This window comes from Sarcophilus harrisii, chromosome 5 (assembly GCF_902635505.1).
Source record: "Sarcophilus harrisii chromosome 5, mSarHar1.11, whole genome shotgun sequence".
NCBI lineage: Eukaryota > Metazoa > Chordata > Mammalia > Dasyuromorphia > Dasyuridae > Sarcophilus > Sarcophilus harrisii.
The window spans coordinates 99,882,770-99,899,897 of record NC_045430.1 but is presented as its reverse complement, the minus strand read 5'-3'; the positions used below and the strand labels follow the sequence as shown (position 1 = coordinate 99,899,897).

Genomic DNA, 17,128 nt, shown 5'->3' with positions numbered 1-17,128 from the left:
ATTTAGAACATTTAATCAAAATTTAAGGAATCCCATTAACTAAAGTCAATTTTAAAATTAAAAAATTAAAATTTAAAATCTATTCTAATTCAAGCTTCAGAATTGTCTTGTTTTCTCCTTAAAACAAAAGGGAAACTTATTTAAGGGAATAGAAACTATAGCTAAAATTTGGCTATTTAGGAAAATTCTAAAATTGTTAACTAAGTGATTTGGAATCAAAATGTCACCATGTTAAACCTAAAATTGGTGGTACTATGTGGAGAACAAGAGGGATGAGGTGAAAGCCTTACTAGTTCACAAGTATGCAACATCATTTCCCTCTTCACAGAATGGGGGGAGGTATCAAACAGCACAACCCAAGGAAACACTAAGAATAGTGTATGAATAAGTAAGAATAATGGGTAGCAAAGAAATACTAAAGAAGGGAAAGAGACCTGTATGTGCCAAAATGTTTGCGACAGCCCTTTTTGTAGTGGCTAGAAGCTGGAAAATGAATGGATGCCCATCAATTGCAGAATGATTGGGTAAATTGTGGTATATGAATGTTATGGAATATTATTGTTCTGTAAGAAATGACCAGTAGGATGAATACAGAGAGGCTTGGAGAGACTTACGTGAATTGATGCTGAGTGAAATGAGCAGAACCAGGAAATCATTATATATTTCAACAACGATACTGTATGATGATAGACAGAAGTAGCTACACCCAGAGAAGGAACACTGGGAAATGAGTGTAAACTGTTTGCATTTTTGTTTTTCTTCCCAGGTTATTTTTACCTTCTGAATCCAATTCTTCCTGTGCAACAAGAGAACTGTTCGGTTCTGCACATATATATTGTATCTAGGATATATTGTGACATATTTAACATGTATAAGACTGCTTGCCATCTAGGGGAGAGGGTGAAGGGAGGGAAGGGAAAAGTCAAAACAGAAGTGAGTGCAAGGGATAATGTTGTAAAAAAAATTACCTAGGCATATGTTCTATCAATAAAAAGTTATAATAAAATTTATATCAAAAAAAAAAAAAAAGAATAGTTGGGTAGTGATAATGAGCAACAGCAAGCTCAGCCCCTTCCCTGAGGTTTCTGTCAACTCCCCTTAATTTGTAAGCTTGCCAGTCATCAACCCTGAGAATTGAGACTGCTCAGGATTTATAGTTTCTAAACAAGGAATGTGTTTACTAAAAATCTATAAGCTAGTATAATGATTATCCTTTGTACCAGGATAAGTTTAAAACATATAAAATATGTTAAATAAAATCTCCTATGTGTATAAGGCTTGGTAAACTTTTAAAATAATGTATTCATCCCTAAACTGCTATTAGTAGAATTTGCTATTAGAGATAAAATCTCTTGGGACTATAATAATCTTTTGAGTTTTGAATTTGATTGCCTGACCATAACCTGCCATTCCACAGAACTGCCATAAGTTATTCAGAGGAATGCCTTCCTGGACATCTTATCTGGGTAAAAGTTGGGAGGACAACCTTGGCCTCTGCTTAAGGTGGGATCCTTCTGACTCAGTTTCCCAGTTCCATTTCTTTGTTTCCCATCTGATTATTCCTGGATCTAGCTATGAAGTGGAATTATTACTGCAAGATTGACTGTCAAACTGATCTAAGGATGATCTAAGGAGCAGATACATGTACTCTCAGGCTAAGGCCTGAAGGACCTATTTTGATGCTGTTATAAGCATGTTCCTGTTTTTTCCTCTTATAACAAATTTCTATAAGCAAATGGTCAGCAGAAGTCAAGAGCCCAATATAAGTATCCCAAGGGACACAATGGTTTTCTACCTTAGATCTTAAAGATGCTTTCCTTTGCAGACCATTGCATAAAGATTCACAATTTCTTTTTGCCATTGAAGGGGCAAATCCTGGGAAATATAACCCCCACCAATTAACATGGATAGTCATGTCATAACATGGAGGTAGCTCAGGGCTTCTGAGACAGCTCCCAAATATTTGGAAAAGCATTGGCTATCCTGAATTTAGAGGATATCTTGATTTGCAGTCCCACCAGAGAGAATTCTCTGGCTGCAGCCATAGAAACCCCTAACTTCCAGCCCTCCTTTCCCTACCCAAAGCTATGAAGTTTCTTTGTCTAAAGGCCCAACATTGTCTATCAATTTGATTAACCACTCCCTAAACCATTGTGTACTTTCCTGAGCGTGCCTGGATTTTATACCTAACTTTAGTTATTGCCAAGGCCCTCTATAATTCTATTTAAGGCTCTGACACAATTCCCCTCGAATGGGGGCCTGATCAGGCCAAGGTTTTTAAGACCCTGAAAGTTAAACTGATCTCTAACCTAAAGCCTTTTTACACTGTACATTGATGGAAGGCAGGACCAAGTCCTAGGGGACTCAACTCAAGTAGGATTTCTGGAATCCTGCCACACACCTCTTGTTTACTTCTCAAAGTAACTGTGTCTTTGGGGTAACTCTTCTGCCTTAGTGTTAGCTGCCACAACTCTTCTAATTGAGGAAGCTTCCAAGCTCACTCTAGGCCAACCACTGGAGGTCCTGACTTCCCATGCAGTTCAAAGCATTTTGGAAGCCAAAGGTTATCAGTGGCTTGGTAGTGGGAGGCTTACCAGGTTCTCCTGTTAGACACACCGACTTGAGCTTAACCCTGCCACTCTAACTCCCTGACAACACTCAGTCAGGTGACATTATTCATAATTGTGAGGAAGCTTTAGATTCTGTCTATTCCTGACTTGAAGGACATTTCTCATGACAACCCAGATGGTGAAGGGCTTACAGATGGGTCCAGTTTTCTTGAAAATGGGGAAAAGGAAGGCAGGTTATTCTGTGGTGACCCTCAAAAGTCCCTTGGAGGTTAAGCCACCCCCCCTCTTTTCCCCCCAACTTCTGCCCAGAACGCTGAACTCATTGCCCTTACTAGGACTTTGGAAATAGGGAAAGGAATAAGAGTGAACATCTATACACAATCAAAATATGCTTTTCATATTTTGGACACTCATCAGTCTATATGGAAAGAAAGAGGGCTTTTGGCAGCAAAAATTTTCCTATTAAATATATAAGAGAAATTCTATAACTACTTCAAGTTGTCCATGAACGTAGAGAGGTTTCTGTTATGTTTTGTAAAGGACACCAGAAGGAAGATTCACTTCAGGCCAAGGGGAACAGGCTTTCAAATTCAGCTGCCCATGCTGCTGCCCATTTGTCCCTGATCATAGCACCTTTAATTCTCCAGCTCTCTGACTCTTAATATCTCTTCATATAGCTCAGAAAGGGGTATACCCTTTTTCCCTCTGGGTGATTTCAAACACTCTCAGGCCAGCTTCTAATCACAGAAGTCAGGCAGTGGGAACTTTTTGGATGCCCAGTTCTTTGCAGGATGTTAATAGCCTTCACTTCTGCAATAACTCAAAAGGTGGCTGAGGCTAGAGAACTCCGTGGGCAATGAGGGCAATCAGGATTGTTGGGTGGGCCCTCAGCATCCTCAAGGCAGTCCACAGATGTGACCTGATGCATTTTTTTGCAAAGGCCCCATTCCTAAAGGTCACCATCTCCACCTGGATGCTATCCCATTTGTACTAGCTACTTTCCCTTCCCCACCCCCCAATGCCAGGGGAATAACTTTGGCCTGACAATCCCCTGTTTTCTTGCTGGAAAGGATCTCTTATCCCCATAATAAATGTAGGATATCCATTCTAAATTATTCTGGCAAACTCACTCATAATGCTTCTACACCTCCTTCTTTGAAGCTTCTTCATAACCTTTTGAGTACTAACATTCCTATTGGTAGATGTTTCCTTCAGACTCCAAGCTATGAACTTCCAATTATTTGTTTACCATGAATACCATTAGCTAACTGATTCTGACACCCAGCATCCCTCTGAATCCTCCTGTCATCATCTTTAAGTCACATGCCTCCCCCTCCTCAATCTGGAGCCCATTAAGGCATGCTCTTTATCAGCATGAAGCAACTCCAGAAGATAAGATCTCCATCCCTTTGTCCCAGATAAATTTGTAGTGCAAACTGTTTGAAAGGAGAAATGATGTTATGTAGCTTCTTGGGAAGATGGCAATAATTTTAAGGTCCCCTGACCTTAGGGGGTTTCTATTCTTACGATTTGTCAGTGATTCTAAAGTCCTCTGGCTTTGTAATCTGTGATCCTGAGGTTCCCCACCCCCAAACTAAGAATACTATCGTTCTAATAATAGAATTTGTCAACAAACATTACTATCTGTCCGTCATGACCAAATTCCAGAGACTACTCTATGGTCCGATCTCTAGATCATAAAATTAGCACATCAATGAACATGAAGAACTAGATAAATGTGTCTCCCTGCTTCTATTTCTTTGCTAAATTTTCCTGGAATTTATACCAGTTCAATTGGCATTACAATTACAATAATTTTGCCCCTTGACTTGGAGATGGGTTCAAGCCTGCAAATTCTTTTGAGACACCTCATGACATCAGTCTGTGACCCCCAAACTTTTGGGGTCCCTTCCCAACCTCAACACTACCATAACTGAGACTTACTACTACTTTACTTTATATTTAACAAGAAACTGGAATTAAATAGAACAGAAATAAGTAGTGAGGGTTCATGTTCTAAATGAGAAATGATATAATCATTTATTTTTCAGTGAAAAGAAAGTGCAGGAATTATTGATTAAGACTACTTTTTTCTTATTCTCCTGATGCTTACTGGTGACAGCTTTTGTGATTTTACTATATTGTTATTTGAAAGCTAAATAGTTTGTTTTTAGAGCATCTAGCTCCTATCTAAGAATATTGTTGAGTTGATCAAATGAGGGAACTTATGTAAAGCTCTTTGCAAATCTTAAATGTGTCTTACATGTCTAGAAAAATAATAAACAATTTTGGATTATGAAGGCCTTTATTCTTTTTTATCATTAATATTACTAATGAAGTGGAGTAGGATATATTTTTATTTTTTCACTATTCCAAAATAATTTTAATAGGGAGGCTACAGACAGAGAAATAAGGTGAGAAAAGTAGCAATTCTTGAGAAACCCTAAGGCTAGATGGCCTTAAGAGTAGCACAGACAATACTGGCTGACAGAGAAGGTTACCTGGCTTTGTGAGGGTCACAAACAATACTGGCCAATAGTACTAATTTAACACTGATTGTGTTGGTCAGAAAACAAAATATTAGCATATCAACCTAATCTTTCTTTCTCTTTCCTACAAAATTTCTATCAGATTCTAATTCTTTGCTAAATTCCCTTGGAATTAGATCCCAGTCAAGCAGCATAATTTCTTTTTGCTTCTGCCTCTTTGCTAAGCTCCTTTGGAACTTTAGCCCACTGTCAAGCAGCATAATAAATCTCTGACCCCTTGATAGGGAGACTGAATGAGTGTGAGAATTCTTTTGACAAACCCAGGTCTCAGACCAAGGAATCCTAATCTTATTGGGGTGTCTTTCTCTGCGACATAAATACTCTAGGAACCATAAGAAGTAGCGGATAAGGTATAGCAGAAAGATGTATTAGAAAGATTGTAGTGTTATGCCACAGTTCCCTTTTAATGTCTTGACCCAGTTTCTCCAATTGTCCTATTTAGTTACTCTGCCTCAGGTTATGACCTTTCCCTCTTAATGGTTGATGAGACAAAAGTTTTATATCTTTAGGTTATAATCATTCCTTCTTAATGTTTGACAGGATAAAGGTCTATCCATTTTAGACATCATTAGAATATCAGTAACCTCTCCAGTACCTCCCTCCATGGTTTCATGCTAAGTGCCTCCCCCCATTAGGTTATCCCCCCCATCCAGGTATCTCCCCCATTATGTCATTGTTCTTGTTACCCTATAAAAGAACCTTGTATCCCACAGTCCATGCTGGATTCTTTGAGTCTCATTCAACCCTGGGGCCAAACATGGATCCATTTGGTCCTAGTATATCTCTCCATTTAATAAACTATTAAATTGTTCTCTAATCTCTGTCTTGCTCAGTTTCTCTGGCATTAAGTAAATTCCACTGAAGAACTTGTCTTTCATATGCTCTCTGAATGGAATAACAGAGTAAAGCCTATCTTATGGGAATATAGCCTTAAACTATTTTTAATTGTAATTTGAGACTTTATAATAACAAATGAAGATATAGTTAAAAGTTGCAAGTCCCTTCTTTTTTCCCCACCACTTTTAAATGAGCATTTAAGTACTTTATTTAAAGGTGATGATGACTTTGAATTCTATGTCTTTTTGTATATTAGTTCTCTAAGGAAACTTAAATTAAGAGTTTATTGTTGACTTGTATTCTTTTGTTTCTGGGTTAAATTTCCGTGATTAGAATGTAAGCCTAGACTCCCCCAAACAATGATAAAAAAGGCTGGCCTGCAGAGGTAGGAGGAGCTTTGGGGGATTCAGCTTAGACTATTGTTTTCAAATTATGTTTTGCCTTCCTTTTGCTGGTAAACACCTTGTCAGATGGAGATGCCCTTTCTTGAGAAATCGTAATAAACTCCTTACTCTTGAATTGGGTTGTGGTCCCTTTAAGAAACTGTTATTTCCTATTGATTTGTGATTCCTTTCAGATTCCCAGCCCCTCCTGTCTGAGGCATATCCTCCCCAGACAAAATTGTCTTTCCTGGATGCCATGGCCTTTGATTCACAAATCCTGGTCAAAAGCATCCCTTTTAATTCCAATAGGAGATTCGGGCTTGTCTCAGCCCCCACTGGATCTGAGTCAACTTAGGCTCTCCCAGCCCCCACTGGTTCTGATCTGCTCTGGTTGTCCCAGCCCTCATTCTGACTTACTTGGGATGCCCAGCTCAAGCTTCTCAACCTCCACTAAGATAGCCAACATAATAAACTCCATCAACTTTAAAGTCTTTGCAGAGGAACCTTGATAGCTTACTCAGCTGCCAGGATTTTCTGTCCACTGAGAACTGCATTCTCAGTGTAAAACTTTATTTTCCATAGAGCTGCCACTCTAGAAATCAGTCTCTGCATAAACTGATTTCTATCTAACAATAAAATTCATTTTGCAACTAATATTTGGGAATGAGTGAATTCTTTCACTCCTAGAACCTGTGGCGAATTTAATGGGGATTCTTAGAAACTCTCTCATAGCCACTAACCTCTAGACCACCAGATCACTCAAATAGCATCATATTTATAATGAATGAATTCTTTCACTCCTAGAACCTGTGACCGATTTAAAGGGGATTCTTGATAACTCTCTTATAGCCACTAACCTCTAGACCACTCAAATAGCATCACTCTTAGAGTCTCTGATTATTTTTGTGGATATTATTGCCCAAATACACTCTCCAAACTCTATTTCATATTTACCATTCCTGTGTCTATTGTATTTTTTTGTCTGTTACTTCTTTTGAACATAAATCTACCTTTTGCCAAAGAGAATGGCCACTGTGAATTCTTCAATGACTGAACCCCAACTTTTGATGCTGACATCATTTGGCGACAAACCTCACCATCACAGATTACATCACAAGGAACAGAAGAGGGTTAGTTATGAAATGAGAATGAGAAGTAACAAGTATTACATATTGGTATGCACAAAACACTCAAAGAATCACAGGACAGTTGGTAGACTAAGATATGGATTTGTTATGGCTTCCACTAATGTACTGAAATATGTAAATGTGAGCTAAATAGTATGCTGAATAGTCACATATTGTGTGCATATATATGTATACATACATATAAATACATGTGTGTAGGTGTGTCTAATAAAATAGCTAATGCTGCATTTCAGAACCTAGGAAAAGACAGCTTTCTTTCTTTCTCTTTCTTTCTTTCTTTCTTTCTTTCTTTCTTTCTTTCTTTCTTTCTTTCTTTCTTTCTTTCTCTCTCTCTCTCTCTCTCTCTCTCTCTCTCTCTCTCTCTCTCTCTTTCTCTCTCTCTCTCTCTCTCTCTCTTTCTTTTTTGGCTGAGGCAATTGGATTTAAGTGATTTGCTTAGAGTCACACATCCAGGAAGTGTTAAGTATCTGAGGTCGCATTTGAACTCAGGTCCTCCTGATTTCAGGCCTGGTGCTCTATCCATCTAGCAGCTTCAAAAAAATAACATTTAAAACTTGTGACCATTATTCCTTTTTGTAAAAAGCAAACTAATGTTTGCTTTTTTTTTTTTTTTTTTTTTTAGTTAAGTAAAGTACTTTAAGTAAAAAGCTAATTTTTTCTTTAAAAAGGATGTGAGAAATGGATGGGGATTCTGGGTTTCCATAGTTCCGAAAATTGGAGAAATGAAACAAATTAGGAAACTGAAATTCACAAGGACATCAAGAAATAATCAAGGGTGGAGTTTACCTTCCCTCAAACGAATGTAAGCTCCTTGGGGGACAGGAAGTGGCTTTTGTAATCAGAGATATAGACTGAGATTTGAAAAGAATTTTTTGTTCTATGTCCCTGGCCCTCCTCAATTATTTCTCCCCCTTCTAGAATGTAAGCTCCTTGGAAGCAGGATCTGGCTATGTAATGAGAGATGGAGACTCATGTCATGTAACTTCTGTAACATCCAATTTATGGAAGGAATCAGCAGAGGTTCTTGTGCTTCAGGACAGGAAATAAAATGTTGTCTTTGGACTTTCAAAAATATCTATTCACTTAGATACCCATTCTTGCAAGAATGTAAAATAAATCTTTCCTGTATTTATTAGTGAGTCAATGGAGTTCTTAGTAATATATTTTGTTTCTTACAAGGAGCTATGTAATCTCCTCAATCAATAGATATGTTATAGAAACCCGTGTCTACATTCCTACACATATTATATATCCTTCAGATGGAGTTAGGGCTTCTAAGAGAAATAGAGCAATAGTAAGCTTGAGGCCTCCAAGCCTTAATGCTATTATTGTTCTAACAATTTGTCAATGACTCTAAAGGCTACTGGTTATAGGAATATTACAGTGTATAGTATAGTCCTAGAAACTTTGCTGACTGCCTGATAACAATTTGTTGGTCAGTGATAACAGGGTTTCAGAGACAAAAGGTGACTTGCATATCAGATTACTCCTCAGACCTCTGGGCCATAAAATTAGCATATTTGTGACAAGAAGAACCCATTTCAATTGGAGTTACAATTATACAGTAAACTTTGCCCCTAGACTTGGAGATATATTCAAGCCTGCAAATTATTTTGAGACACCTAGTGATACCAGCTGCAGACCACAACCTTTTGAAATCCCTTTTGAACCTCAACATTCCCTCCCATTGTCCTAAAAGGAGAAAATTATAATATTTCCTTCCATTTTTGGTTTCTTTAATATATAAAATAAACTACATTTCTTGCAAGTAAATAGAAATAAAACTATACTAATCACAATCTTACAATAGCAAAAAACAAGAAAAACTAAGTAATCAAAGTTATCTTCAAAATTGTAAACTCCAGTATTATAAAGCAACCATCATTATAATCCCACTTAATATGTTCCTAATGATAGTTGTTTAATATGTAAATATTAACTTTTTTCTCCTCTGGGAGAAACCTGCCTCAGGGAATCAAGATAAGAGGTTTCATTCTGTAATCTAGTCTGGACTAGCTATACACTATTGAGTAGCAGTACCTGCCATTGAGTTGAAAATTAGTCCAGGACCACTCCTTGTAGCTTATTCAGTTGGAAATCTCAAAGGTCTCAACTCAAACTGCCCTAGTGCAGAACTGTCAACACACTCCTTACAAATCTAATTTGATTAGGGGTTTGTCCACTAAGAGAATTCTTTCTTAGTGAAAAAATAAAACTTTCGTTTTGCCACAATTTCTTGAGTTTGTGAATTCTTTTCACGTTGGAACCGAGTCTACCTCTGAGCCCATCCTCACACTTCATCATTGTGGTGGCAAAAATTAAAGAGTTGCTCTGTTCAAGACTGCTCATTGTTCAACAATGTATGAATAAATATATGAATGTGATGAAATACTATTTTGTTATAAAAAATAATTAAAGAAATGGTTTCTGAGACACCTTTATGTGAACATGAAGGAGAAAAACTTTATTAAATAAAACATAATTGTAAGGACAAGAATTTTGGAAACATTAAAAACTTGATTGTCTAATCATAATTCAAGGATTCCTGCAAGCAGGTGATAATCTGATAAGGAGGTAGATGGACTTAAAGTACGGAATGAGATGATACAAATGTTTGGACATGGCCAATTTAGGCATTCATTTGCTTGACTGCTTGTATTTATCACTGGGGTTTTATTTTTCTTTCTTTTTCAGTTTCCAGAGTGAGGGAAGAATGTAATTTTTTTCCTAACTCAATGAAAATAAATTTTTTAAAAAAGAGTGTGGGATAGAATTACATAATGAAAGGTATATAATCTCAGAATCTTTTTCATGATATTCATTTACTCATTCTTAATGTTTACACAATGGATATTTGTCTTTAATGAGTAAGATTATGGACAAAAGATATTCTTGATGCGGGAAAGATTCCAATCTTTGATTCCCAACCCCCCCCTAGTTAATGTAAATTACCCTTTGACTCACAAATCCTGGTCCCTTTGAATTCCAATAGAAGATCTGGACCTGTCCCAGCCCCACCCGGATCTGAGCCAACTTTGGGGCTACACTCCAAAGCCCCTCAAGCTAAGTCTCTGACTTAAAAGGGTCACACTGGGAACCCCAATTTGCAGAGATTCCAAACATGCTAGCCATGTGAGGACCCTCTGTCCAGTGCCCTCCTTATCTCTACCTTCACCTATCTCCTACTTCTAAACTCAGTAATAAACCTCTTTTATCAATCTAGCTCTCCGGGCCAATAAATGCTTTTATTGGGAATTCCGCGCCGCTACTAGACCTCATATACCGACGTATCCTTGCGCCGAATCCAAGGGGGTTGCAGGGGAAAACTCTGTTTGACTCCCTGTCCCCCAAACTTGCCACTAGACCTTAACTAAACCCTAATTTCATTTAGGTACTCCAAATCTAGACCTCATTCAATCTATACCTCAACACTTTATTATCTCCTTCACAAGTCTAGTTTCCTTGCCTGGGGCCCGGGCTAGTTTTCTTGAGGTCCTTTGGAATGTGTCTTGATTTCTGCCAGGGAGGCAGGAGGACCACCATGACGGCTCTGTCTTGAAGTCTGTCTCAGTCCAAGAGTTTGTGCTCAGCCTCCAGCAACCACAAAGGTGGGAGATGAAGTGAATCTGTCTGGCTGAGCTTATATGCAGTATACTGAGTATAAACCAATCATTATATCACTAGGGAACCATTATTTGTTGTAAGATTAAAGCAATCATATTGAACTAGAGAACTATTGATCTTCATGCTAAACTAGATAACCATTGTCTTATCAACTCCACCGGACTTAACACCTTGTAAGTATCCGTGTTTCAAGTATAGAGTTCTGACCCATAACATTTAAGTGCTATAGTCAAGTGGGTAAACCTAATAGGCAGAGTCACTGATTTCTTCTCATATAAAATCATGATATCATGTAACATGCTAGGCTTGGAGTATAGAAAGTAACTTAATCTTTGAAGCCCCATCTGCAAAATAGAGAGGCAGTATGGTTTAGTTGATAAGAGTGCTCAAACTCAAGAAGCTCTGGGTTCCATCCCCTCCTGAAGTAAAATGGCTGTGTAAACTTAAATAAGTCACTTGACCTTTTAGCATTCCAGGATATTACAGTCCCAAGTTATAAGTTACTAAGCAGGTGCTGAACTGAATTAGTAAAGGTAATTTCAACAGTGTATAAGCAGGAAGATGTAAAAGGTCAGGTTTAAAAAAAAAAGAAGGGGGGCTTAATAGTTTTAGTGCTTCCTCATGTGTTGTGGTAAAGATTAAATTAAGATATTGTGCATCGACTGTTATAAAGATTTTACTTATATACAATTACCTAAAACCTGCTGGTACACTGAAGGGCAATATATAGATGTATACAAACATTTGGTGCTCTTGACTTGTATACAAATATGTATATACAAAAAAGAAATTTTAATATCACAATGTGGCTCTGGTACTAAGGTGAAGGACATTGTATCCTTTATTTCCAAAATCATCAGACAACTTAGAAAAACTCTCAAAGGTTCCCAAAACCTCACCATTCTATTCCAAACACAGAAAAGTCAGTCACCTTCCTCAAGATAAGCCAATATTGTGCTCTTTTAACACTTGGAAGACAACTACTACAACCATAAAACAACACAATGACATAGCATTTTAAGACCACTTTGCAAAATGTAAAATTCAGAATCCTCACCTTTTAATTCAAGGCTCTGCACAATTCAGCCCCAACCTCTATTTCCCATCTATAATGAAAAGCTACTAGTTACATAATTAGAGTAATTGGGTTGAAATTTTGCTGCTTTTACTTATGACCAATTTGATCCTGAGTGTCACTGCATTTTCCTGGGCCTTTCTAGCTTTAAATAATATGATTCTTTGGAAGGAAAATAGTGATATGTAATAGAAAGATTACTAGAGCTTAAAAAAAGAAAAACTTGGGTTCCAATTCTAGTTCAGCCACTTTTTGCAAACTTTTAAATACTATTTAAATTATTATTATTATGAGAATCTTATGTTCTAGGCAAAATGGGTTACTTACTATTTTCTAACCAGGTAAAACCCCTCTCTCCTTTTCTACCTGTCAAAATCTATACATCCTTTAAGACCTATCACAAAAATCATCTTCATGAAATCTTTTTCTGATCTCAGTCAAATGATATCTCTCTTTCTTGTCTGGATTCTCATAGAACTTTGTTTATACTTCTATGATTCCTATGACATCTGTCTAAAACCCTTATAATTAAATTTTAACACTGAGAACAGAAGACTTTTGTTAAATCCTGGAATGCCCTGCAATAGATGCTCAATAAATATTTGTGAAATTGCCAAATATATTTTTATTAAAAATTGATCCAACATGATATCTGAGAAGAAACAAAACAAATCGTAAAAACTGTAAGACCTGAATAACTTCTAGGTGACAAGTGCTACTTTTATCAGGTCCTTGCTTTGTAGGTAGAGGAACCATGGACTTCTTATAGTCCAATTTAAAACTTTAAGCTTATTATATGCCAATTAAAATTTGGTACTTAAAGCTAATATGCAATTGTGTTAATGGCTAGCTATTTGATCCTAGTATATATGTATAAATGTAGTATAAATGTAATAATACTGAATTTAGTTGAATATGATTCTAGTTCTCTATAGTTTAAAGTTGTATCTGAAGTCAGGTAAGTCATAGAACTCCTTAAGGGCTGTTCTTTCATGTAAATACATAAAACTAGATCACCTCTAATGTCACATAGATCTGAAAGGGACTTTTATTAGTTATTTAGTCCACATAGGGGTTCTTAAAACTTTTTGGGGTCTTAGATTCCTCTGACAGCACAATGCAAGCTTATGGACCTTTTCTCAGAATAACCCTTGTTTTCTATATCCATAACTGAAATTCTAAACCCAGATTAAGGACCCCCTAAGTCTAGTCTAATATCCTAACTTCACAGATGAAAAGACTGAATCCCAATAAGGGTAAATGTGTATAGTCATGCAGGTACTTAAATAGCAGAGCCGGGATTGGTTCTCAATTCCTCTGACTTCAAATATACTACTCTTTTCACTGTATCACATTGCCCCTTAGGTTCTTTCAAGTCCTAAGATTTTTATGATACATTAAAATTTTGGACACAAAACCACGAAGACTAATTTTAAAAGAATTTTCATTGAGAAATATAGGCATACCTCATTTTACTGCACTTAACTTTATGGATATTACAGTGATTCCTCCCCCACCCCCCAAATTGAATCTGTGGCAATGTTTGCATTGAGTAAGTCTATGAGTGCCGTTTTTCCAACAGCATACTACTTTATGTTCTCTAAGTCACATTTTGGTAATTCTCACAATAATTCAAACTTTTTCAATATTAACATTTTGATGGCAATCTGTGATCTATGAGCGTTGATATTATTATTGTAGTTATTTTTGAGCACTCAATAACTACACCCATATAAGATATTGAACTTAATTGATGTTCCATCTGTCATTCTCCCTTCTTTCTCCCCCTTTCCCTGAGCCTTCCTAGAGGCACAATAATAATGCAATTAGATAAGTTATTAACACTAAAATGGGCTCTTAAGTGTTCAAATCAGATAGATAATAGATGCTGCACTGTTTTCTTATTTTAAGAAGTTGCCACAGTCACCCCAGCTTTCAGCAATCACTAGCCTAATTAATCACTTCAAGGTAAGACTCTCCATCAGCAAAAAGTTTATAATTTACTGAAGGCTCAGATGATGGCTGGCATTTTTTTTAAGCAATAAAGTATTTTTCATTAAAGTATGTACATTTTTTAAGACAAAATACTACTGTGCACTAATAGATAGAACTAATTATAAACATACTTTTATAACACTGAGAAACCAAAAAATTTGCATGACTTGCTTTATTGTGATAATCACTGTATTGCAGTGGTCTAGGACTGAACTTGCAATATCTCCAAAGATATGCCTGTATTGAAATCCTTCTATGTCTCAGTGAATGGAATTCCTTAATTATCATGTATAAAAATCTTGTGGCCAACCTAGTGACAACTCTTTTTGAACCTAATTAGCTTTCCTTCAGATGGCAGAGGTATAATTCATGACAAAGATGTTTCAGTTTGTATGCAAATTTTCAGTTTCAATACAAATCTTATACTCCTCTAGTCTACTCCTCAAGAACCTATAAGGATTACTTCGATGGTAGAGGCATTGGAACTGGATATAAGTAAAGTCTAATATTAATTAGAACATTAAGACAAAGATATTAGAGGCCTGGTAGGAGGAGCACAGTATGTCTACTGGGTCCCTTAAATATTTCCATAACCAGATTTTTTTTGATAACATAACTTTACCAGTGATATTTGATTTTTTTTTTTTTAAACGAATGCTATCTTTTCCCAATGGATTGTAAATTCTTTGAGGGAAGACACCAATATAAATCTTAAGTGCTTACTACCTTATTGCACAGAGAATGGATACTCAATAAGCACCTAGATTATTGAAGTTCTAATCCCAGATTAAAGTTTAGACCTGGGACTAATCAACACCTAGGTTAAGCCATGTAATCATATTTTCTTTTTGCCTATTATGTATAGTTTTCAGGCAGCACAGCCTATCCAATTTTTTGGCACTTTGAATCAAAAGTAATTATTACCAGTCAATATCATAACCAGAGAATTGTAACATCTCTTTAAGAAACAGGAGCTTACATGTTATGTGTGTAATATATGCAATCATTATAAGATACAATGAAACAAGACTCCCCCCCCAAGGCAATTGGAGTTAAGTGACTTGCCCAGGGACACACAGCTAGGAAGTGTTATTGTCTGCTGAGGTCACATTTGAACTCAGGTCCTCCTTATTTCAGGGCTGGTGCGCTATCCACTGTACCATCTAGCTGCCCCAAAACAAAACTTTTTAAAAGGAATCTTAAAATCATTCTTTTGTAGACATTTCTCATGTCTACAATGCTAATTACCTTAATTTCTGTGGATAGATTCTGCTTCTCAAGTTCAAGTGAGCTTTCTTCATCTTTTTTCTCTTCCAGAATGGCTTTCATTTCTTTGTGTTCCTTTTCCAACAAAAGCAAGGGGTTTCTACTTGAAGTCCTGTAACAACTATTTACAGCACTTACTCTGCAAATATTTGTTGTGGGTAAAGAAGAATTGGTAGCAATTCTGTCCTTTTCTCCATTTGCTAAGCTATTATAAATGGCTGGTTTCAAAATCTGATTAGAACCATCAGTGTGGAATTTATTGTCTTCACATTCCATCTCTTTTTGTGTTCCAATCATACCATTGGCTGTGTATTTCTGTGCATCCTGAGTTTGATCTGTATTGGTTTCCTGTTGTGGATGTTGAGATAGAAGTTTTGGCTGAAGGACTGTTATCAACCCATGTCTTCCTTGAGCTCTAGAAACAGTTTGACTAACAGAAGGTTCTTTCTTGAAATCAGTAGAATTGGATGATGAGCTAAAAGACAGAATAAAGGAGAAACATGAAAACTTTTTAATGGAAAAACTAGCACAAATGAATACTTGTTTTAGATAGAAATGGATATTTATGCACTCTTGCTTTATAAGTAACATATTTTTTGTTATTTTCAACCTCAGAAGCATTAATTTAAAAAAAAAATTGACAATACCAGAACCTTATACTTAAACTTTCTAGTCCATAATAACTCTCTAATTATTAACTATGAACCAAAAACTATTAACTATTAACTCCTAAGAAAGTGAAATAAAATCTACATCAGAAAAAAAAAATATAAGGATGAAGTATAAAATTAATTAGACAAGATAACATTTCTTCACTTCAGGACTTTATCAAATACAGCAATAAATTCCCCAAACTCTTAGATATTTTAGTCCAGAATTTTCTTTTTGATTTACTTTTAAAGTCACAATCCATTCTTTCATCTTAAACAACATTATATATGATAATGGGTAAGCTTCCCAGGCCAGCCCACAAAACCTGTTTAACCTATAATACCCATACAATTCAACATACAAGTTTCCATATTCCAAGGATCATGTTACAGCATATGTAGTAATGTTTTTATGGGAAAATACATTCACAATTCTGACACATTCCATGTGAATGTGTCAATAAAATATTTTCCATACCTGACTGTAAAGAAAGGTCTTAAATTCCGAGAAATGATTATGATATAACCAGTTGTTGATACTGGGGAGACCAAGGCTTTATCCCTTTCTAAAACCTTATTCTCTACTAGGTCAAGTCAGCATCTGAAAGAAATTGCTGATAATTTGCACTTTCCTCAGCCTGGTTCAGAAACCTACTCAGATGGGTAAGTGCACTGCTCTACTCAGGTTTGGGTGAGGACAAATGATTAGATCACCCAATGGTGAGAGTGATTTGTAAGTAAAAAAGTAAGAAATATTCATTTCTATCTAAAAAAAAAAAAAGTAACCATAACAGAAGTAAATGTTAAAAAAAAAAAAAGGGGGGGGGGGGAATGCAAGTAAAATTTTGAGTAAATTTGTAAGTCAAAGTCACATAGTATGGTCCCTCATAAGAATAGGTCACCTTTCTTTATAATCATTCTTCTCTGTTGTGGGCCAGAACTCTTAACTTGAAACAAAGGATTCTTACAAGATGCTAAGTCAGTGAAACTGATAAAGACAATAGTTGTTTAGCATGGTGCTTAACAGTTCT

At 36.3% G+C, this 17,128-nt stretch overlaps 1 protein-coding gene across 2 annotated transcripts in view; it reads right to left on the bottom strand.

Moving 5' to 3' along the window:
- FGD4 (FYVE, RhoGEF and PH domain containing 4) overlaps positions 1–17,128 on the bottom strand; it is a 264,375-nt gene that overhangs the window by 90,511 nt on the left and 156,736 nt on the right. For both annotated transcript variants that reach the window (XM_031938146.1, XM_031938145.1), the window contains exon 4: positions 15,430–15,922. In XM_031938146.1, the coding sequence (XP_031794006.1) occupies positions 15,430–15,922 (493 nt within the window). The remainder of the gene's footprint in view (positions 1–15,429; positions 15,923–17,128) is intronic.